This window comes from Anomalospiza imberbis, chromosome 2 (genome assembly GCF_031753505.1).
Source record: "Anomalospiza imberbis isolate Cuckoo-Finch-1a 21T00152 chromosome 2, ASM3175350v1, whole genome shotgun sequence".
NCBI lineage: Eukaryota > Metazoa > Chordata > Aves > Passeriformes > Viduidae > Anomalospiza > Anomalospiza imberbis.
This window is the reverse complement of record NC_089682.1, coordinates 10,210,607-10,235,022: the sequence shown is the minus strand read 5'-3', so window position 1 is coordinate 10,235,022 and position 24,416 is coordinate 10,210,607. Positions and strand designations below refer to the sequence as shown.

At 40.1% G+C, this 24,416-nt stretch overlaps 1 protein-coding gene across 2 annotated transcripts in view; it reads right to left on the bottom strand.

Annotated features, from left to right (window-relative positions):
* Positions 1–24,416, bottom strand: part of DMD (dystrophin) — a 1,045,484-nt gene that overhangs the window by 977,437 nt on the left and 43,631 nt on the right. The window contains exon 1 of one of the 2 annotated variants that reach the window (XM_068179794.1): positions 1,290–1,432. The exons of the other annotated variant lie outside the window; for it this stretch is intronic. Within the exon in view, the coding sequence (XP_068035895.1) occupies positions 1,290–1,332 (43 nt within the window). The 5' untranslated portion in view covers positions 1,333–1,432. Of the gene's footprint in view, positions 1–1,289; positions 1,433–24,416 lie in introns of those variants that run through there. 2 annotated transcript variants of the gene reach the window in all.

Below are 24,416 nucleotides of genomic sequence, written 5' to 3'. Positions count from 1 at the left end.
CCTTACTTTAACTTCTAGACTGTGTCCAATAAGTAAAAGGTATTATCACTGAAAGAGCTCTCTAAGCAGTACAAAACTGTCTGGAAAATTAATAGCTAATTCAAGCTTTATTTATTGAACAAAAAAATCAAGTTTGAGTTCATCTTACAAAAAGTGAAAGCAAATATGGCATAAGACCACACCTACACCTTGAAATTTTCTGTTTTACGCTTCCTTCCTGTCAAACATAAAAAATTTAATCTTATTTTGAGACTGTTTTCATCACATGGACAATGCAGTCCATTATATGCTATGGAGATAAATGACAACAACTTGTATGCATTTCCCTGCCTTTTATTATCAGAAAATAGAGAAAAACAGAAATTCTATTATTACAAAGATACAGGACTATGCTGAAAGTGGAAGAGCCAAAATACATTATAAAACAGGGGGCAGAGACCACAGATTATGTCCAGACAACACTGACACTTCTTTTCTCACTGGCACAATCTGTTCTGAGAGCCTGGGTGGGGAAGCAAGAAGAAAGATCATCTGGGAGTATGGTAGATGGATTTTAAAACTCTCTGTCATTCTTTCATTCTTGGCTCTCTTCATTCTCCTGCTTTTGGCATCCTCTGTTTTTCTTCATATTGCACATAGAGGTTCATTTTGTACCAACAAAGAAGTGCAAGTCTGGAAAAGATGCCTGGGGTTTTTGGGGTTTTGTTTGTTTGTTTGTTTGTTTTTTGTTTTTTTTTTTTTTTCTGAGAAGCACATGGGAGAGCTCGGCTGCTGCTCGCTCCCAACTAAACTGACAGCCCCTCGTTCAGCTGATACCAGACAGTTCAGCAACCAGAGAAGAGCCCTCTTACTCTGTAAGTTAATATTAGGCAATGAAACTGCATATGCCATTAAAGTTCAAAGAAACTGATTACTCCTTTGATGTGTTGCCAAATTATCAGAATAATGATGCTATTTTTTTTCAAGTGTATTGGTGTGTCTCCTCAATTCTCTCTTTTTTAACCCCATGCTTTAATAACTGTTGAACTTCAGAAAGAAATGTGTTATTTTTCTTCAAAGGAGAGCTGGGTACTCTTTCAGGATGACTTCTTTTATATATAATGTAAAGGATATTAGCCCCCTATTAGAGACAAAAAAAAAATCACTTTATTTTCCCCATCAGGTGCTCTCCTCTTTTAGACTTGGAAAACAAACATTTAAAAATGCATGCTGTTAGTGGGCTGTGCAGCACTACACTGCTCTGTCAAAGTGAATATTGTGATAAATTATGTCAGTCTGTTCATACTTACAATCATCTTCCACTTCCTCATACCAAAGCATGTGAGCAGACATGAAATCTCTCCACAAAACAGAGGAAATAGAAAACAACAGCAAAATATTTCTCGGCAAAGTATATCCCAGCTTTGCTGCTCCAGTAGCTTTCGCTGGGTTAGGCTTGTCCCTGCAGAAGGCAGCTGTGTCCCCGCAGCAGCCCCGCAGCCCGGCCGAGCAGCGGGCAGCGGTGCCCGGGCTGGGGGGCGGGCAGGGCAGGGAAGGGCTGGGCAGGGAAGGGCCGGGCAGGGCAGGGCAGGGCAGGGAAGGGCAGGGCAGGGAAGGGCAGGGCAGGGCAGGGCAGGGCAGGGCAGGGAAGGGCAGGGCAGGGCAGGGCAGGGAAGGGCAGGGAAGGGCAGGGCAGGGCAGGGAAGGGCAGAGCCGGGCAGGGCAGAGCCGGGCAGGGCAGGGCAGGGAAGGGCAGGGCAGGGCAGGGCAGGGCAGGGCCGGGCAGAGCCGGGCAGGGAAGGGCAGAGCCGGGCAGGGCAGGGAAGGGCAGGGCAGGGCCGGGCAGGGCAGGGAAGGGCAGAGCCGGGCAGGGCAGAGCCGGGCAGGGCCGGCTGCCCGCGGGCTCCGCGCGGCCCGGGCAGGGAGAGGCAGGGAGAGGGATCCTCACTTCACCCAGCCGGCATGGGAACTACTGCCAGGGCTCTTTGGAGGCCCCGAAATGTTTCAAATTCCAGGACCTGCGCAGAAGCAATGCTCTCTGTGCTTCCCCTTCAAAACAAAGTTGATTTCCCATAATAGGACAGCCCATGCACTCGACGTATAAGGCTCTGCTTCCAGGGTGGCATGTGCAATGGATTTAAATTATGGCTTGCAGCTTCCCAAGGAACATTCGGGCTACAAAGCAGGGTGAAGATATTTATGCTCCCTCTGCACAGTTCCCCAGGGAGCTCTATGAAACAAATTTGATTCCTTCCCAGCAAATGACCCCCGGCCCATCCTCAGACAGGTTCCTCCTTTTTTGGGAGAGGAGCAGCAACCCTCCCTGACTTTTGGGATTTCAACCTCCCTCCCGAGCAGGGGAAAAATAAACAAACCCTAAAATAGTGTTGTCACCAAACTAAACGCGTAAATGTTAACACAAGTTGTGGTAAGTCAGTAGCTGCTTAAACAGGGGAAAAAAAAAAAAAACACCCAAAAAAAACAACCCAGGACTATTGACTTACAACTGACCTTTTCCACACCCACCAAAACCACGCAGTACTAATGCTGTGCACAGCCCAGGAGCTGCAGAGGAAGGAGCACACTCAAGCTGCCTGTTTTCCCAACACCGGGAACGTCCTTTCTCTCCCAGATCCCAAACAGGTGGGACCTGGGCTGAAGCTCTCCCCCTGCACTCAGTGCTAGGCCTCTTTAGTTTACACAGGAAGGAAAACCAGGCATCCCCACAATACTTGGGAAAAGGACTGCAGCATCCTTCACCCAAACCCGGATTTTTATAAGGCTGCTTTCTACAATATGTACTTTGTACAGTATGTACGGCCTTTAGAGATAGGCTACATTAAATCATGTAAATGGTTCCATTTGAAAAGTCATTTGAAGAAACACTCTTATACTGTCCATTTTTTTTAAATCTATCCTTAAAAACCTGAAAAGTGGTATTTTTCAGTTTTAAAGCTTAATGTGTCTAGTCATGCTGATTTTAAGTTTATGAGTAATTTCCTGGATTATACAGAAAAATAAACACAAAAATGAAGTGTGTAATATAACCTTACAGCCACTGGCATTTTCTACACTGATAGTCAAATTAATACACTGAAAAATCTGGATGTACGGTATACTCCAAGAGACTCCTAAGGATTAATTTCCAGCCCACAGGAACTGCAAGTCATGAACTGATGTAGAAAATAATCTGAAGCAGAGCAGAGCACACTGTAACAGCAGCAGCATTCTGATTATTTGAGGGAGAAGGAGACTGAGAAAACCCAGGAAAGGAGCCGCTTATTGTGCATTTTTTTGTTTTACAATACCTAAAGTCACCCTTATAGCATACACTGTCAGTAACTGAGGCCCAGTAACATATTTAAAGGCTACAAGTGAAAGTTACCTTGAAGGAAAATGATAGTAGAACTGTGATCATCCTGGCTTATCTTCATTTCAAGGTGACAAACCTTTACTCCAAAAATTTCAGGCGCATAAATCTCTGTTTCTAAATTTGGTCACAAGACCTTAATCTTGACAGAGACCTGTGGTCTGTTTTACACCCAGCTCTAATCACAATCCACAAAAGTTCATGTGGATTATTCATGCTTTTTGACAATGGCTTTGAGACCATGAGAGCATATTTGGATCAGGCTTTGCAAGAAATGCAGTGCTACTCAGCATTTTCTTCTAAAAAGTAGCCCAAAGAAGGGTCTAGTGGCAATAATTGCAATAATTTACATATTTTACAATCCTCCACATGCAAGAAATCTGTATTTGCTTCCTCTCTTTACCCTGGGGGAGTTCAAAACTCTGGTGGCCTCTGCTTCAGTCATAGGAGGGCAGAAACCTTCAGCTCACAATTTCCCTTCCTCCTGTTGATGCTCCTCCAGTCACTTGGAAAAGAGCAAAAATGTGTTGGACCACAGGAGAGAGAAATAACAAAAGTGAGTGTTCAAATATGCTGGGTATGTTGGTCGGGTTTGGTTTTCTAGGTTTGGTGGTGGTGGTGGTTTTGGGGGACTGCAAAGAAACTGAGAGGCTCTTAAAAACTTAATACTATTTTCAGCAGCTACGAATGCTGTGACTGCCTAACACTGAGAAACATCCAGGCTACTGAAGGTGTTTAAAATATATCTCTTACTGCCTATTAGCCAGCACTTAGATTGCACAGACAGCCTGGAGCATTTTGACACACCAGGTTTTGGATTTTGTAAGGTCTTTTTGCTCTATCTTCAACAACAGAGAACAAAGCAAAGCTTCTCTGTAGCTTTATGTCAGATAATCACTGTACACTCAATAAATGCTGGTGGTCAGAGACCGCCTGCCTCATTCTCCCCTCTACATGCTGCAGGTAGCAGGGTCTGACCTCAGTGCTCAGAGACTACAAGTGCCTGTGCTGCAAAGGAAAAGAACAAGCTTCAAAGTCACAGAGAATTTGGAAAATGTAGAAAATCTGGAATGATAAAAATGGGTATTTTTTTCAGTGATTGCTGTCAGCTTTAGTTTAATGTTGCCTTACTCTTCCACAACCAGTAATGGCTTAAATGAAAGAAAATTGTCATCGTCACAGAAACAGTTGGGGTGACTTTCAGCCACCCATTAACAAAGGTTTTACACAGAGGCTGTTTATTTCCCTGCTTGAGAAGTCCTTTCAAAGCCCAAGTATTGATAAACTTGAAAATATCTCCTTTCCAATGGCATGAGCGTGACAGTAATGCAGAGCTGGAGCAAATGCCGAGGAGGCCAGCAGCTATCTGGAAAAAAGGACAACAATAAACTGCCTGTTCAGAAACCATTTAGGGGATTGGGTTCAGCGTATGTCAGTGTGACTATTGAAAAGAAATGGATTTCAACATCCAAACTTGGCAGCCACGTTTATTGCCTCAGTAAGCTAAACCAGAGGAAGGTTAGGACTTGAGGATAATGGTCAAACCGTGGACTGGACATGGGAACCAAGTTCTCAGTTCTCTGACTCTTCTGTTTCATAATAAAGGGCTACATTAAAATTCAGGACTTCTCTGTCAGGGAAAAAAGGGAACAAAACTGGAAAATGATGTTTTTGGCATAATTGATATGGGAGGAGAGGTCCCCAGTTCAACATAAATAAATCAAATAACTTCATGTTAACAACCTCCACAGAGTAACAAATCTGCCATCTCACTGTAATTCACTAGGACACAAGCACTAACAAACCCCCAACAAAGCAAAGCACACCATATTGCCATTTGTATCGTCTATCTCCTTTCCTGCTAACAGATAAAACAAGAAAATAACAAATCGGTAGCATGCTGCACAGAACTGATTTACAAACCTCTTATGACTTTTTAAACATCCCAGTGGCACATGTTGTTTGCCAATACAACTCAACATCAGGCAGAGAGAGTGCTTACAGCATAAACCTAAGAGACAGATGATATTTTGATTATAATTTCAGAAAGCATCTCAACCTTTATTCCACCCTGTTTTTAAATCACTGCCAATGCTGACCTAAAAAAAAAAAAATAATAATAAAGGCCGTCCAAGCCTGTTGCTCGGTTCAGCCATTAAGCTCATAACAAGATGTCTCTGTGCTCTTGCCAGTATTTGCAAATCTATCACATCTGTCTGTGTGGGAAGAAGTGCTGAGCTCCAGGGACTACGGGACTGATGTGCAGGGAGAACTGGGGTGGGATTTTTCCAAGCACTAATGTGCAGCGTGGGTTTTTGCCCTGATGGTATATTGGCTCTAATTCTTTTTATTATTCACTTCCTGTCATGAAAAAAAAAAAAAAACAAAACAAACACAAACCACTTGCATGTCAGCATCAGATGGGAAAAAACCCATCTTCGACAGCCTTATCACAACAGAAATAAACAGGCAGCTTCTGATTTCCCTGTGAAATCGACAAAGAAAAAAAAGAAAAAAAAATATTTCCAATGTCAGCCATTGAAGAACTTCTCTCTTTTGTTTCTTAGCCTATTTTTACTTCAAAAAGGAATATATCATAGAGAATTTTAGTACAGGTTGCAAAGGGGTTCTTTTTCTTGTTTATTTGATCTGCAGAAAATAAAAGACAAAAAAATCTTCAAACCAAGACAAAAATTTGCTCTTATCTCTGAAGGAAGTAATAGCTTTTGGCTTTGTAAGTAAAATATATTAATATAAGTTTATAGTCAGAAAATTAGTAGTCAATACAATGATAAAGACAAAGCCCTCTCATATGCTAGGTGTGTAAAAAAATTAATTTTATTTCTGTCATGAAACACTTCTGTTTGAAAATATGCTCTAGCATAGGAATCAACATGTTGGTTCATTGCTATTTGTGCTCTCCCCAGGAAAACTCTGTCCTTCATATCATGGCTACTGGGATATAGGGGTTAATCTTTTTTGCAGAGCATATAGCAAAAAGAAGAGTGGGCTTTCTTCTTGCTAGTTCAACATAAAAAGTAACTCTCAGAAAACAATCCCTATCCATTCTGGAAAGCTTCAGCTAAAGAACAAGCAATCCTTTTCACACAGTGGATCTATCTTTGGTGTGAGGTCCCAAGCAGATTTAGGAGGAAAGCATGTCCATGCTTTGTATATCTTTATTCTCAAACCCTGTCAATTCTCCAACTTCCAGAAACTTTCACCCCAACAGAAATCAAATCAGTCTTTACTGGAGTCAGTTTGACCAGACTACTCAGAAGATGTACTGAGCCATCCAAAGGAAAGTGCAAAAAAAGGACAGCAAATTATATAAAAAGTAGTATTAAGAGTACAAAGAAGAGAAGAGCAAGAAGATTTTAATTACTGATATATATAAAGTAGGAATCAAAATAATGAAGAGGAATTAGAATTACTCATTTGTGTCTATTAAATGTTGGTCTTAATCACTCCAGAGAGGCTGATATGACCAGAAGGGAGAACATCTTATTAACTAGTATTTCTTTCTCTAGATTTAGGCATGTAACTCACTCCAATCACCACAAGCATCCCATGTAACCTACAGAAAGGATCCTGAAAGTGATCTGGAAAGTGTCCAAGTATCTGAAACAGGCTCCTGCCCCAAACTGCCCTTGGTGGGGCAGGGGGGTTTCTTTCTCTGGCTTTGTTTTGTTGGTTCACCCTTGGTTGTGTGTCTAGACCATGAAAGGCCAAGGTCAGATTGTCCCTCTTGTCCCTGTCTTCTTAGTATCCACAAGAATAAAATCTGACCCCAGAGACCAGTAGTGAGACACAGCACAGGAGGCCCCCCAGTTGGGCAGAAAACTCCTTGGTGCAGTTATTTTCCCAGGGTGGATCCAAAACATGTGAAATTCACCCCATTCTTACTGCCATTGCAACTCATCCAAGGTGAAGCCTGTATTCCAAGCCACCAAGGAAGTCACCCCAGACTCTACAATGCTTAAATGCAACTGATAAAAACTTGATTACTTACATCACATCTAAATGATGAAATATTGACCAATTTTTATGCACACACACATTTGCATACATGTATGTCACAAAAAGCAAGTGCACTCACAGACAAGTAGTGGCAATAGTAATGTATGCGTGTGCATATCTAATACAGCTTTTAAGAGGACCCAATTTCACAAAGTTGAAGACAATTATAAAACCTCATCAGTGAGAAGAAAGAAGTTAAACAGAGGAATGTGAACGATAATTGGAAGATGTTTGAAAACATTGTTTAGGCCTACATGTCATTACTAAGAAAAGTTTCTCTGGTTGAAAACAAACAACTGCAAACAAAAACAAATTTAGTCTAGAAGAGAAGCAGGTATTTAAAAAACAAAAGCAAACACAATATGTAAGGAGCAGCGGAAAAAATGCCAAGCTGATTGCAAAGAATATCAATAGGAGGTAATTATGAATCAGAGTCAACAATCCATACGTACGAGACAGAGAATTCACCTAGGTCTGCAGGGAAGCTGCATCAGCTCTGCCAAAGACAACTCAAGGTCACTTTGAAGAGCAAATGTGCTGGCTGCTCACATAAACACAGTTTTCTTTAGGGAAACACAACTTGAGCGCCAGCCGCCTACACTATCCCAGGCACCCCATCACGTACTCCCCTGGCTTTACTGTGCTCCAGCCAACGTCTCAGCTCTGCCCAGTTTTGACACAACACTTTATGAAAGCCACAGATAAATTGGAGAGCACTTAGAATCACAAATACCCAAACAGGCGGTTTTCTTTGCAGAGGAAGACTGAGGAGACTTTACGTATTTAGTCTGGAAGGAAGAGGCAAAGAAGTACATAGCTGCTGCCTCTCAGCATCTAGACATCACAACACACCATTATTTTTCATGTATGCCAAGGAAAGGGACATAATTAGGGTGAATCAACTTAGATTGGCTATAAGGAGAAAATTGTGGGAGTAGCAAGTTACTTACACATATGAAAACATATAAACACAGAGGTCATCAAACCCTTTTAAGTTGAAGCTTGAAAGGAAAACTTTAACAATTTTTTCAAGGATAACAAAGTGTGTTTGATCTAGCTCGACCCTTGCAGCAGAAGAAATCTAAATGCCTTTCATCTCTGTATTTCTGTAACTCTCTCACATAAGATTTACAGACTAGATAATAAGACCAGTCATAAGGAGTTCAAGTTTGCATACATCTTACATACAAAATAATTATGTTTGAAAGGAGAGCAGTCCAATTCCAGATTGTCACTGTGTATTCCAACAGGAATACACAGTGACAATCTGGAAACCTAAATTCTATTAACAGTTCTGCCACTCACTCATTGTCCAATTTCCCCTTTTTTTTTTTTCCTTTCCCACATAGAAAACAACACTTACAAGCTAAACAAGTGCTGTTAGCCTGCTTAATTATTGTTTGAGAGGTGACAAACTGTTTAAAGTACAGGACTATTAAGGATCTGTGTTTTAATTACACTGATTTCATCCTAAGTGTCCCTGGATGACAATTGCTCAAAACCTTACTTACAGTGGCAAGAGACTGTCACATTAAATCTGTGAAGACTGGGCTATTATGACAGCAAATTATGATGACAAAATTCTGTTAGTTCAAGTCTAATGAAACATCACTGCACACACTGGGATGAATGTTAAATCATTTCTGTGTGGGTCTATGTGCAGGTTAGTAGATCAAGATGATGGCAAACTGAAGTTAATGCAAGCTTGCAGAGATGACATTAAAAATGGCAAGATGATTGCAAAATGATGCTGCTGCAAGTGAACTGCGATTAAAAAATAGGTTTCTAAACACAAAAATGTGCTAAGGGAATGTAAAAATAAACCTACAGAAAATAAAACCAAAGACATTTTACTTACAGCAAAAGACATACTGGATACAATTAGTGCTGCAGACCAATTCCCTGCCAAACTGGCCAACATTGATTAGGAGGGCACAAAGCCAGGATGAGACTGCCTTATAAGTAACTGCCAATAAATTCTGAGTAATGGTATCACGAGGACATTTTTTTTCCAGTAAAAAGAGGTAATTAACTCTGTAGAAGCATAAATAATTTTTCAAAAAGTGCTCAAGATTATTGTCCTATGAAAGAATCTGGTTTTATCAGGAAATTCATTTTTAAATGCAATTATATTGATATTTTTCTTTCTTGTTTTCTGGCAGGGTTACTAGTACATCTCTAGAACCAGATTAATCATTAGGCCCAAAAGAAACTTGTTCACTTTCAGGTAAATTCAAATACATAAGATCCACAGCAGGATAAGATTAAGGAGATTAGATATTCAATATGCACAGTGCTCATAATATTTTAATGTGATTAGATCAGTAACACCAAAGATCTGCTAGTATATTTCCTTAGAGCAATGTTGGATTATTACTTCTAACATGCAAGGAAAAAAATAATTCAAAACCTGAAAAAATTCTTCTCTTTTCTTTCTGCATTTGAAATCTTTCCTCCTTGCTATAATATTTTTATCTACTGGTAAATACAAAAGGTACACTTCATTTCAATTTTGGCAACAGCAGGTACTCTGTCTTTCCAAAAGACAGGTGTATCTATCTATTGTCTGACTCTCTGTCTGTAATGTTTTCCATCTTATTATCACACAAAATATGTGATACTCAGTTCCTGATGAATGACACTGGTGAACTGAAGTGCTTTGTTTAAATAACAGGCTTTGCCAAGTAGTTTAGGTAGTGCCTGACCTTTAGATCGAAAGCAGGTATAATTTTATCCTATCTAGTAGAGAAGAAAATGTAAAATTCCCTATTCTTGAAAATTTATAAGTTTTTACTGGGTAAATTACACATACTATTCAGCAAAATAATAAAAAACTCAAAATCTTCCTAAAAATAAATAGATCTTAATAAGGTAATTTATTTCAGAGGTAAGTACAGAGTGTCTCATGCTTTTTTTCAGATTTGTCTAAATAGTTCCGTAGCTAATAAAGTAGTACTTGGAGTACAGAAAAGGAGATCAAAATGACGGTTCAGGGCTCCAAGTCACTCTGATTACAGACGGGAATTTGTAAGAGCCATTACCACTGCATACATTACATTAAAATTCATGTAGGTTTTCTGGAGACAGGAATACATTCCACCTGAAGGCATGGACTTTTTAGAAGACTGGGAAATCACTACATCCAGCTCCTCACTAATCTGTCTGCTGGCATGGAACCTCTGCCAACTGAAGTTACCTGGGAGTCTGAACTGAGCACTGGAAAGAAATCACAGACTGAAGTAATACAAGATGAACCACATAGTGCTCCCTCGCTCCCTGCTGATTTTAATCTTACTAAATATACTCATTCCAGTGAAGATGTACACTCCGATACCAATAAGATCTGTAAAATTTACTGAATTCAGTGATGTTTTATAGCACAGGAAAAGTATAGATAATGGGAAAAATTACTGGTTTTTTTGAATCATTAATGATAAGCAACAGCAAAGTCACTTTATTATAAGGACGTAGAGGAGGTCTAACTAAGGAATTTGAAACCTAAAAACTCTATTCTCTAAGAAATTATGTCAAATCTTAATTGCTTAAAAATATTTCATTTCCTCAATGCAGCAGTTACAGGTTGGTATTTAGAGGCTTTTTTAGGCTGTTAGTTGCTTATGCAGCATGTTACAAATGCTTATCACATTTGACCCATGTGTTGACAAAAGCCCAAAGGGATTGTGTGTTGTGGGTAAACAACTGCTTCCTTAAAAACACTTCATGTAAGTTTAAAAATGTAATTTAGATCAAAACTGGAGCAGCTTGGTTATTAATATGAAAATCAGAAATTTTTGCAGGCTTCTCTGTTACAGACCCACTAACATACAGCCTGAATACCTACTTTCACAGGAGTAAAATGCACCTCAAACTATTTTTATGCCATAAGTCTTGGCTTATGCTTGTTACATAAGTACAACTAGATGCTATATTAACATTTGACAAAGTGGGCTAAATTTAAAATTCTCTAAAATGCATCAGTCCATGGAAGACAGAGCAACATATCCCATATGGAGGACAACAGCAACACAAGGTTTCAGAGAATGAAGTATTGGTCACAACCTCTGCAGGTTTTATGACAGCTGCAGATGACTAAATTTATTCAATATTGTTTTAGGTGCTTAGTGGTAATTTGCCTGCCTTATACTCACTCCTTTTTAAAGGCACAGTTCTTCTATTAATCTTGAGTTAGAACCATCAGCCCCAGACGGAAGTTCCAATCACTGTGAAACATTTTAAATGGCCTGTGCATAAACACCTGATTTATTCCCTACTAATGCAGCACAAGTATGACTTCTTATTTCCTTTTTAAAAACAGAAAAAATATTTCAAAATAAAGTACTCTGTCACTCTTTAATCACTCCAATTACTTATTTTCCTGATTTGATAAATATATCCATATAAAACTTCTCAAAAGGATATACTTGACCAGAATGCAGATGCATCAATGCCTGTCACTACAACTAAAATAAATATTTTTTAAGCCAAAATATACAAACAGACTTAAAATGATTTAATGGTGGTGATACATGTTTCAAGTATAAAATTAATCAGAAAATGCAGTAAGTACTTCAGCTGCTATGTAAAGCTGTTTCAACATCAGCTGGGTAAAAACTACTAAATGCAACGCCCATCCTTTAAAAACCTCTTCTGGAACTAAAACCCAGTATGTCTAATCATGGTACCAGTCTAATTTTCAGAAATTGCGTAAGAATATAATTAGCAGACACAGATATGAGTTAATGGAGATATGTGTTTCACAGGGGCAATCACACATCATCTGTCTGGTAGGGCTCTTTGAATGAGTCAGTGCACACACAGCACAGGGAAACCAGGTTTATGCAATTTAAAGAATTCTCAATACTGCCTCATTAAAGAACTTAGAAAAACAAAGATGGCACAGGATAAGAGATCCACTTTCACAAACAAACAAATCATTGAAACACAGAAGTGACAAAAGCATTCAGCTTTCTCCAATGTGTATGTCACCAGACGTATCACAGATCAGAGCCAGGACTGGGAAACATATAAGGTACACTGATTATCATTACATGGATCTAGAAAAAGAAGGCAACTCTCAAATTTCCTAATAGTGCTGAGGTATTCAGGGAAATAAAAATGAAAGTTGGCTGCAGAGAGATGCAGAAGAGGCACAGATTGTCAACTGGGCAATAAAAAAGACAGATGAAATTCAATATTGAGAATATGTGGAGGAAAAGAAATCTCAAATTTACGTACTCAGCATGAGTTCCAAACTAGTTATTACCACTCAGGAAAGAGATCCTGGAGTTATAAAAGGTCTATGAAAATACCAACTCCATCTTAAAAGCTGTCAAAAAGCAAATCAAATGCTGGCCATTACTATGACAAAAATAGAGAGCACCATACAAAATATCATTATGGTATTATTTAAAGTCTTCAGGTGTTCACACTTTGAATACTGTGGGCTGTTTTGCTTCCTCTATCACTAAAAAGATATAGCGGGAATAGTAAGGACAACAGAAATCATTGAATGCTCAGGAGAAATGGCTGCCTTGTAAAGAATGACTACAGAAGAGTCCTCAAGGTAAGGTGAGGGGAGGGTGAATGAGCACACAAGTCCTCTGAACCTGTGAAGGAGGAAGAGATTGCCCAGGGGATGCACACCAACCAAAGGAGCATGATAGACTGAGGGACTAATCATTAAACCATGCTAGAGAGGGGCTGAGGCCCAACAGGCAGGTACAACTCCAGGAAGAGGGTGCTGGCACCATCCCTGACAGTTTTCCAAAATCATCCTCTCAATGTACAGTGGACAAAAAGAGCTGACCCAATACTGCTCTTCCCCACGTGTGCTGGGAGCAAATCAGAGGGGTTGGCTCTGCTGCTGCAGGAGCCTGTGGTGTGTTCATGCGTGAAGGGCTGTGCAGTGCTGGCCTCCAGGAGGATGCTGTGGAGTTACAGAAGAGCAACTGGAAACAATCAAGAGGCTGGAGCAATCTCAGAGAGCTGGGATGCTTCACTTTGTAGAGGAGAAGGCTCAAGAGAGATAGGACTGAGTCCTGAAAAGCCTGAAGGAGTGAACAAGCTGCATAAGGAAATTATTTACCAAATCTTGTGATACAACAACTAGGTATATGATGCACAATTGGTTTAAAAGACAAAAAGAAATTGTTTCTTCAGCCAGTGGGCTACCCACTTCTGGATTTTGCTGCACAAGGAGTTTATGGAGGCAGATGTTTATCAGCTGGTTTAAACCAGAGTTAGACAAATTGATGGAAAACAAGTCTGTAAGCAGATGATAAAAAGGAATGGGGCCAGAATGTAACCTCTAGCATTTTTAATACGGCGTTTGCAGATGCTGGGGTAAGATGAGAAAATGGATCTCAAAGTGTCCAGGCTTATGTGCCCTCCCTATCATCTCCTGTTGCCATTTTCAGGAGAAATAATCCTTAGCATGATGCACCATTGTTCTGACCCAGCAGGACACTTTGTATGAACTTAAGTTACAGAGAAAAGTAAACTACAGCTGAACATAGCTGAGGGTGTAGTAAGGTGTACAAAGCTGATGGGTCTTCAGAGAAGATTATGAGAGAGCAATTTTTCACTGTCTCTTTTAGCACAAGGGTTGGATACAAAAGAGAAAAAAACAAGAAAGAAAATCAGCAAATGACTGGTTCAAAACAAGCAACAAGAAATACCTCTTCACACCGTGAGTGGCTAAGGGACAGGACTCTGCTGCTGCATGATGTGGATGCCAAGGGTTCATGTCACTTGGCTACCCTGGGAGCTAGGCACTGGCACAAATGATTCCCTGGCACCAGCAGAAATGGTGTGGATGTCAGGTGTCCTCAAACAAGTCCCCTCAGGCACACAGTCATTTCTCAAAGCAAACAGGAACTGGACACATCCCCTACCTGTGCCCTACTTCAAGCACCAAGCAACACTCTGCAGACAGCACTACAGCACCTCTTTTCACACCCACAATGCAGTCATTTCTTTATTTCCTCTGCCCCAGAGCCTCTCAGGAAAAATGCTGCTGGTAAGCTTTGATGGGAACAGTGCAACAAAGGTTAAATCACTGGTATTATTCTTATCTTTTGTAGTTACAACCACCTCTGAATTTAATAGTGCTGCATGTTTTAGTACAGCAGTGTTTGCATGACAAATACTAAAGAGCTTTCCACCTTTTTAACATATATCCTGCTTTCAAGGGCTTATAATTTAGCTGAGAAAATGCTCACAGCTGAAGATCGGCATTCAAAGTCTCAGTGTGGAGGCAGCATTTCATTTCAGTTGTGAGAGGGAACACAGTATGTCATTTTTACAACTATCAATAGAAGGCTTCTGTGGGGTTTTTACTTTCTGGATTTTTTTTCCTCTTCCAAGACATCTTCCTCTTTCAAGTTAAGCAACTGGATGTATTAATAAGTGACAATCATTGATCACAGCATGAACAAGAAAAGATAACTGTCTTTAAAAAAAATGGTACAAAACCAGTGTACATTTTCCACAGCTTTACATGAAACACAAAGATCCAGTTCTGTAAAGCATAACTACATAGCCATCACTCCCATGCAGTGCTGACAAAACTGTAAAAGGTTTTAAACATTGGATTCATACTTTTACATTCAGGAGAAAAGACAGATACTAACAGTAGGGACATGTGTAAGACATAGGAATTCTTAATTTATCATTTCCAAAATCTTGAATCAAAAATCTGTTCTTTACTTTAGAGAATTCATGGTTTAAAATAGGATAACAGCCTTTCCAATTCTCAAGTTTTGTTGGTTGTTTTCACTGATATGACTTCAGAAATATTTACTAATTATGTATTCATTATATCAAAACATCTTGTTTATTAACATTTTAATTTCTTTGCCTTTCTTCCCATCTGCAGATATACAGAGAACTGGAGTTGTCTGCAGTCCCAAAACATGCATCACACACATATACATCTCTGTGGAATTCAATTCCTGGCATGGGTGAATAAGAAGTTAATTCATTTCCAATGTCCATCACCAGAGGTACTGAAATAATAAAATATTCTACTTTACTTAAGCTTGTGTGCCATTCCCTTCTCTCAAGAGCTTCATTAGAATGTGAGAAAGCAGATGGAAATTACCACACATTGGAAATAACCATCCCTACAGATTAAAAAATTCACATTGAACAGAAAAAAAAAGATAAATAAATTTGGGTATCTACATACATATACACAAAGACAAATATATGCATATAATGAAACTACACAGCTTTGGTATTATTTTAGAGGAGATATATGGACATGGAAAGTGTAAGGAAAGGGTAAGTGTCCAGCATTCATTGCAACAGGGAGTTTGACAGAAATAGGATAATTGCTATGCCTAGTTCTAGAATGGGCTTCTAGGCAGCTTAGTTTAAATTGTTCTAGAAATAAGGCAAAGCTTAAGACCACTGAAGTCTTCCATGGATCCACAATACACAAGAGTAGTCCTGGCCTTATTCCACTAAGGGAGCACGTCTCCTTCCTGGTTGACAGACTGCACTAACCAGTGCAGAGCTTCCTAATGCACAGCCATCAGCCCAGACACAATTTGGTGATGGGGAATGTGAGTCATGAGCCACTGTACAAGCTTCTTGTGGTGACAGTTCTTCATTTCATTTCTAGGGAAACTCCTCATCAATCAGTCTTTGAATTGTCTGTGTCCAATCCTAATTCAGGAAATATGCCTTGACATAATCAACTTTATCAATTATTGCACAGTAGCTAATCTCTTGTTACAGAAGGAAGCATTGAGAAGGTGTGATGGCATTGTTCTGACCTGTCCCCTATATCATTTCTAGACTTAATAGCCTCAGAGCTCAATATTGTTTGAAATTTCACTGATGGTCTCCTCTGGGGCATTATTAGCAGATTACTCCCATTATCTGATGACAAGATATGTTATAAACATACACAGTTGCTTGAAAGATATTAATTGCAATGTATGCTCTTCTGCAAAGTTCTTGCTGGCAGCAATCTCAAAATTAAATCCCTTCAATGCTGTCGTCATACGCACGGATATCATCAGAATATTCTCATGGCAGTCTGTATCAGCAGTGGTGTGCTCAGCTTTCAAGTGAATCCTGTGGTCCCTTCCAGTTGTCTGGGGGGTTGCCTACATGGGAGAATTTGTGCAAGGTAAGGCTGCATTTGAATTTACTGCTCAGCAATTACTGCAGACAACTGCTCGTGTGCACCACCTCGTATGAGGAAGCTCTTCTGCCTTAACTCAGAAAATGGTGTTGCACAGGGGTGCTTTTGAGGCTCAAATAGAAATGTCAGATGAAGGTTAAGCTATTTTCTCACAGTGGAAATCATGCTGGTGTTTTTTGTGTGCTTTTGTCCCCTTATAGATATGCCCTTATAGATTATCTTTCCATATCCTTAAACTGTGTTTTCCTTCAGCCTCACCTCCATTATTTAAAAACAAAATCCTACCATTGTAAGGTAAAGATTTATTGACTCCATCAAAAATATCCTAAGTTTCAAGTTCAAGAGAGGCCAAGGTTTCGATGCATGAAGCTTGGTTTCATTGGCCTGATCCATTCTGCAAAAAGTCTATCCTAGCAATTTCTTTTCATAGCAAAATTCTTAGAAAACAGCTGTAAGCCTTCAGTGTCTTAAAGGCATCTATTAAAAATATTTCCCTCAAAAAGTAAAGCATTGCCAAACATACATCCTCTTATCTACAAATAGTAGTCAGTTCATTCAAATGCAGCTTAAGAGCTTCCATGAAAGAGATGCATCCTTGAGACAAACAGGACATGAGATTCCAAAATTTAAAAAAAAAAAAAACTTATTTTGGGGTAATTTTTAACAAATCTGCCTCCATTTGACCAGATTTTCTTTTGATAACTGACAGTTTTAAAATTCTTCCAGGCTCCAGAGAGAAACAAATAAAAAAAACCCACAAACAAAAAAGAATTTTTTTTTTTAATTACATATGTCTCTTTGGTAAGAAGTGGAGGGAGAAAAAAGGGAGACTCCTCTGCTTCCCTCCCCACCCCCCTGCTTGTACACAGACATACACTAGAATACCAGTTTTAAAATATACAGAGAGACCCTGCAGAGTCAACATCAATGAACTTTAGAAAGCATGTAAAAAGACAACGGAGAAAAAAAAAACATTAAAAACCATGCCCAGGGGTTCAGAGAATCATGATAAGAGGATCCACACTCAGTTATGCTGTCAGAAACACTCTCCTGGGACGGGGTGGTTTAATGACGCAGGGACTGCCCGCAGCGGAGGCGTGCATGCCCAGCTGCCCACCAGTCTCATTCCACACCCTGCTGCCACTGGTCCCTTTGTAATTGACTCCTGGAAGACCTTCAGAGGCTTTGTGAAGTCAGAATGGGGAATAAATACTGCATGGTGGGTGTTAGGGGCTGGATCTTGGGAGGAACATTCCTCTGTGGCCCAAGCCTCTTGTATCCACTCCTGTAAAACCCAGGCGTTCCTGTGTGTAAAATGAACCATTCCTGGCACAAGAGCCTGGGTGCAGGGTGATCCCTGTTGTCCCTGGGCTATAAACCCCTCAGGAGCAGTAGCCCTCCTCTCATCAGACTCGTGCAGCTTAGGCAAAAGCAGTTTAAAGGGTAATAATGAGCCACCAGCCAGCATATTTATAAACCCACACCACTTCGAGCAAATTCCTGTGTGACAGAGGATTAGAGAATAAGGTGCAGAGCATGGCAGCACGCAGGCCAAAGTGACCCCAAGGGCTCCATCCTGGAGCAAGGAGGAAGAAACCATTAACACCAATATCACTCCCCTTGCAGCAAATGATTTGGGGAAGGGAGAGGGGAGGGTGCAATGATGTCCTCAATTCACCTTCTCCAGGCTGAAACATCCCCTCTTGAATGCAGAGGGTAACAGAGAAGTGAGCTAACATCAGAGAAAAGGGTGCCTATCAGGAAGTAGGAGTGTACTCAACAACTGCATATACGACCATAAAGTATCCACAGCACTGTTCCTGGGATTCTTTTATTAGACTGACATAAGTGTAATTAGATTAAGAAAACCTGCTGGCAGGTTTTGCCGGCAGCTCTTCTCCTTCCACCCACAGAAACACTTTGAGTGTATCAGACTGGTAAGAATCCAATCTGTAACTTGGGTGGAACAAAGCTGTAATGGACTTCTGACAGACCAAAATAGAAGTTCTACAGGTAAACTAGAAACAAGATAATTTAAGAATAATGCATCATAAAAAAAAAAATCTTGGCTCTAAAATCAGCCTGATTTCAGGCAGTGTCTTGTCACAAAGATTGAATTGGCTCTTGTAAAAATGGGAACTCGAATTTTATTCTGTGTCTAAGCACACTTATGACATGCAAAGAAATCTACATTATCAGTAAGAATGTTGACAGGACCAGAGCCACGGGAAATTTGTCTCGAAAAGCCCTAGTGATTTTTCTGGTGTTCTGAAAAAATACTAGATGGGTAAAATAAGCCACCTCTAGAAAACTATAAGGGCAAGCTGCAGGCAATAGGGATTATAAATGGAGGGAAAGATGATATGGCATTAATAACTAATGGGCTCCCTGCCAGTGAATGGGAGAGGCCTGTCAGAGACACCCCAAAACTTAAACCAGTAAATGCTGGTTGATACTATGCAAGATCATCCTTAAAAGAAAAGTAAACCAAAGCAATAGTAAAAGAAACAAGAAATAGAACCCTCAGAAAAAAATACATTCCCCCTGATTCTTCTTAATTATGCAAAAAAAAAAGAAGACAGGACTAATTGCCATTATCTAACCAAATGCAGACTGGGAAATAAAAGTAAGATTTTTTTTTTTCCCCAAACCACCAAGAGCCATGTATTGTAAATCTCCTCCCTCTTCTTCCAATCACATAATTGAAAGGTTATTTGCATTTTTTATAAAATACCTGCTGTTCCTTACAGTACTCAGGCAAAGGTTTATTCAGAGAGGAGGAAGCACACTGGAGCTTGCACTGTCAGAAGATAAACCTCTGTCACGTGCTGTGGCTCAGGCATCCCTGTCAGATCAGAGCTGCACTTTGCCATGTAATGAAGCAACTTAGAACTACTTATTCAAAGCCTTGAACTTAATTAGCAGTAGAGTGAGGCAACTAACTTGCAGTGAATAAATTGTCAACTTTGCTTCTTTCTATTCATGAACATTCTATGATTAGCACTAATTATTCTTATAATTATTCAAATTTAATTCACCATATTATTAAAATAATATTTAGTCTACAGCTCATTCACCAGGAGCATGAACGTTATAAGTGAGTTTATTAATTCTGAATATCTGATCACATGGCTCAAGGTGTAAAGCTGAGTCAGAGTGTCCGGGCAATTACCTACAGCACTGAGTTTTACATTCACTTCCCTGCTTTATACTCTGAACACCGAATAAATGTTGGATAAATTGTCATTGGTCCACTTATTTGCTAAGCACTTTTGGAAGAGGAACATAACTGAGGCAGAAGTAATACATGCGAGTGTTTGTACGGGGAAGGGAGATACAGGGGAAATGTTACAGATAGAAAACACTTGAGTAGGATTTTTCACAAGTTCAAACACCACAGCTCTTGGACTGAAGCTGTTAGCAAGCTCCAAATTAATAGCATTCCTGTTGATAGGAAGAGAAGTCACGAGAGGATGCTTCACTCAAAACTGTACTTGTAAGAATGCTGATAAATCTAAGCCAATATTTAAAAACTCAGCCCACCCAGTGCAGCTCCAGGACAGGTAAATTCATAGTACCTAAAGTACCTAAAAAAAGAGTTTGTTGCCTTCTTTCTTGTGCTGCCCTGAACTCCTTCCAAGACCTCTGGTCTTAATTTTTTTTTTCTTCTTTTCTCCAAAGGATTTATTTCAGAAGATCAACTGCAGTTGTGGTCTTCCCCCTGTGCCTGCTGCAGTTGGTGAGGACAGAAATCTGAGTAATAAAGACATTTTGTATTATTGAATAAGTCCTTCCTTCAAAGACAGAGAGACTTTTTACTACAGTCTGTAGTGACAAGGGGCAATGCATTTAAATGCAAAGAGAGTAGCTAGGTTTAGATTGGACAAGAGAAAAAGAATTTTCATAATGAGAGAGGTGAGACACTGGAGCAGTGGAAAAGTTATGGATGCTTCATCCATTGAAGTGTTCAAGGCCAGGTTGGATGGAGATTTTATCTAGTAAAAGATGCCCATGGACCAGATGATTTGAAAGGCCCCTTCTAACCCAAACCATTCTGTGAGTTTGTGAAAAAGAGATGAAAGGGAAGGTTGAGTAGAGATATGAAAAAAATTGCACACTAAAGGAAAAAAAAATTGTCTGGGAACCTTTATGCAGAAGGAAAAAAAAAGGCTTTTGCAAGCAGGTATGCAGGACTCTTGTGTCAGAGAGAATGGAGACATGTCCTGTCCACCACACCTAAGCCCGGGCCCCCAAGCCCCTGGGAAATCCAATGGCCTGCACCACTCTTCTGTATCAGTCATCCTCAGAAAAACCTCCACACACAGGATGCTCACACAGCCTGCACTTGGCACCTGGCAAATACCCACTACAGAGCAAGAGTGCTTCAAGCTCAGCCATGGATGTTGATAAAAATTAATGAAGAACAAAGAGTAGTGAACAGGGTTTATCAGCTGAAACAGGGGAAATGGGGAAATATTGACCAGCAGATCTATAACGAGAGGAATTAGGGACTTGTTTTCTTCGTGGTCTTTTTACCTGAGAAAGCAAAGAAGAGATGTCCTTTAAGGCACAAAAGAGTACATCTGGGTTCATCCTTGATAATAACCAGGAGCCTGGAGAGTGTTCCAGCCCAGCCCCAGTGCATCTTCCAGCCCAACCCACTCCAGGACACACCTCTGTGAGCAAAGGTAGGGCATCGACTGGGGATCTCCTCGTGTCATAATGTCTCTGCCCACTCAGATTGTTTTCAAATGAAAGATTTCCCACAGATAATTGTTAAACAGAAGCACAGTATGACAAAAAACTTCTGATCTGACTCAGTAAGCAGTGTCTGTAGTCTTTGGTAATTCTTAACAACTTTTATGCTATATATGTATGTGTTATAGATACCATTTTGCAGTAGTTTTCTAGCTTGGAACTAACTAATGGAAACCCTATAAGATCTCTTAAAAGAGATTTCCCCTAGCTTGAAACAGAAACATTTTTTTTAAAAAGCATGAACACACTGAGCATATTCTCTTAAAAATCCAGGCTGTAGGCAGAGCATGCATGAGATTGTGTAACAAGAAGTGCAATGCATAAATGCCTTCTTGTTTATCAATGCAAACCATACCTTCCCCCTGCCATCCCTCTGCCCCCCTGCAAGCATAAAAACAGGTCAGAGGAAAGAAAAGGTTCTTCTGTTAAGAGGGACTCATTCCAGGGAACAGGCAGGCCCTTTTGTTTGAAGGGACAGGCACACAGCCCATCCTTACTCTGTTACTGTGGTCCTGAGGGTGTCTGCCTCTAAAACCTTTGCAACTCTTTACACCAGTATGTTACCATTACCTTATTAATCTATTATGACCAGTGCAGCCCAAAATTCAACATCTAGCTGAAGCTTTCTTTACAGCAGCACCCTATGAAAATTCCCTGTAATTTGAGAAAAATTCCAGTTAGCACATTTAGGACTTGTCAAAGAGCATACCTTCTGTATGCTCGAGTCAAACTCTTCCAATCAACCAGCTGCACATATTGAGCAATATATAACTATTTATGGCCAAATGTATCACACAAATGCTGTTTCTGTTAATGTAACAATGCAGGATGGCTGTTCAGTTGCCTGTGCAAAATGAGCTGATGGTTGTGATTTAATTTACAGTGGACAAGAGACAGTATTGTAAGGAATTCTCTTTTTTTTTTTTTTTTTAATTGGTGGAAGCTGAAAAGCAATGAAAAGTAATCTGTCCTACACTTCTATAGGAAGTGTAGGGCAGGAAAAGTGTAGGTTCAAGAAATAGCACACAAGAAACGCTACTTTAAAAAAATCAAAAAGGAAAAGAGAAAGTAGGGTGTCAGTGATAGGTGAATAATACACAGACATGTCCATGGTGATCTGAATAATTCAGCACACAAAATTAAAGAATGTTTCACATCTGCCACCATAAAAGATAAAGCTATCTAGTCTGTTTTAAAAGTGTAATGATTAAAAGGGAACGCTTCTGATGCACATTCAGGTTTAGTTGGTATGCCAACCTTGTGGTCTCCACAAAAGAACATCTCAAAGCTCTGGGCTGAAAGAGCTCCAGCTGCAAAGTTTTAATTGACTAGAAACAGCAAAGTTTTAAAGTGCCACCTGTTACCAGTAAAGCCCAGTGGTGCTGACCAGTCTGCCAAGACCTGCACCTTTGGGATACCTCCATCCACCAAGTGAGATGCCCAAAAATGACCACTGCAGTTATTTCTCTGGCTGTAGTGAGAACAACCCCGTTCTCACACACCCTCTCTACACCTCATCCTAGAGCCCTGCCAAGCCTTCTTCTGCACCTGAGTTTGGGGTGCCAATCTCAAAAGCAGTCCTTCCAGACACCTTGACTTTCTGTGTCTGAAGTTTCAACAACACACCATCTGAGACTACAACTGGCTCCAAATGAGCTGATCCTCCAGCAAATGCTTCTTTTCCAAGTGGAGACAGACCAGCAGCTAAGCACCAAATGGTTCCAGTGGATCCATATGTCTTTCAAATTTTCACCAAGATGCAATGAGAGAGAAAACTCAGCGAGTAGAAAATTCCTTCCTGCTGTGTGAAGATACGTGACAGCCACACCTTTACTATGCCATCACACCTTAGGTACTCAACCTGATGTAAAACCGGGTGTGTCTCTTTTGGGGAGCCAAGAGGGGCACGTGGGGGAGTGCAGCTGCTGCTGCAAGGAGGCACTTTGGTCCCAGTGACAGCAGAAGAGCCCCTCATTGCCAGTGAGAGCAGTGCCAGCAGCCCGTGCCACTGGCAGGGCCCCGGCTGCTGCGGGCCAGGCACTGTCCCCGTGCCAGCCTCCCACGGGCCAGCTGGGAGAGATGGCTCAGCCTTCTCCCTGGACAGGCTCAGCCCTGCTCCTGGAACCTCCCAAACATTTCTCATAAAGTAACAGCACCGTTACACATGTCACTGCCTTGGCATTTTATAATGGATCTACTGCAAACAATACCTTTTGTATTAAATTACTGGTTTTTAAAATGCAGCAAGATACAGATTCTTGCAAGTGTTGCTGCCAGCTAGTTTTCCAGTGTAAATTCTCTAAAGCCTTGATTGGGCTTTTGAGAAAAACATCTTGTATTTCGTCTAAATAAGTATCCACAAAAATCTGAGTCATTGTTTTCCTTTTAGAAAGTTACATATACAGAAAAAATACACACTCGTTATTAAAACAATCCAAACCAAACCAAAACCCAAAAAAACCAACAACCTCCTCCTTTAATCAGAATATGGAAGTCACTCAGTTTTTCATCACTGAACAAGCAAATCCTTTTTCTTTGGTACCCTGGAGTATTAACAGGTGGCCATAGCCCCTAGCTGCATGAAACTACCATATGTTACAGAGCTCAAAATTAATAAACTAACACTACAATGTGCCAGTTTATTGTGCTTGCTTTTAATTGTAATTTTCTTCTTAGTGTTTTCTTTACAGAAAAGACATATTTAGTTATTTTTAACCTTAATATCAGTAGCTCAAATTTTGAATTGTTTGTTTTAGCCTCATACCAGGTAAGCACACATACAGAAATATATTTCTGACACTACATTTCAAAATGCCATTTCATTTGTCCTCCTCTATGACTCTCTATGCTAAAACATTAGAAGTTCCATATACTTTAAGGGCTTTAACAGTGGAAAATTTTACAAATCTCCTCTGACATAAGATTATGTGCACAATAAAAAAATTATCTGAATCTCATTTAACTGTACAAATTCATTTCTTGTTAAATACTAATCAGCCAGAACAAAGCATCACATACACTCTTCTGCTCTCTTCTCTACTTGGTACCTTTAATGGGACTTTAAAAAATTCTCTTTTATTTCCTCCACAAAAACTGTTAATAATTGGCAAAGAAACCCATTGATGCAAATACTAG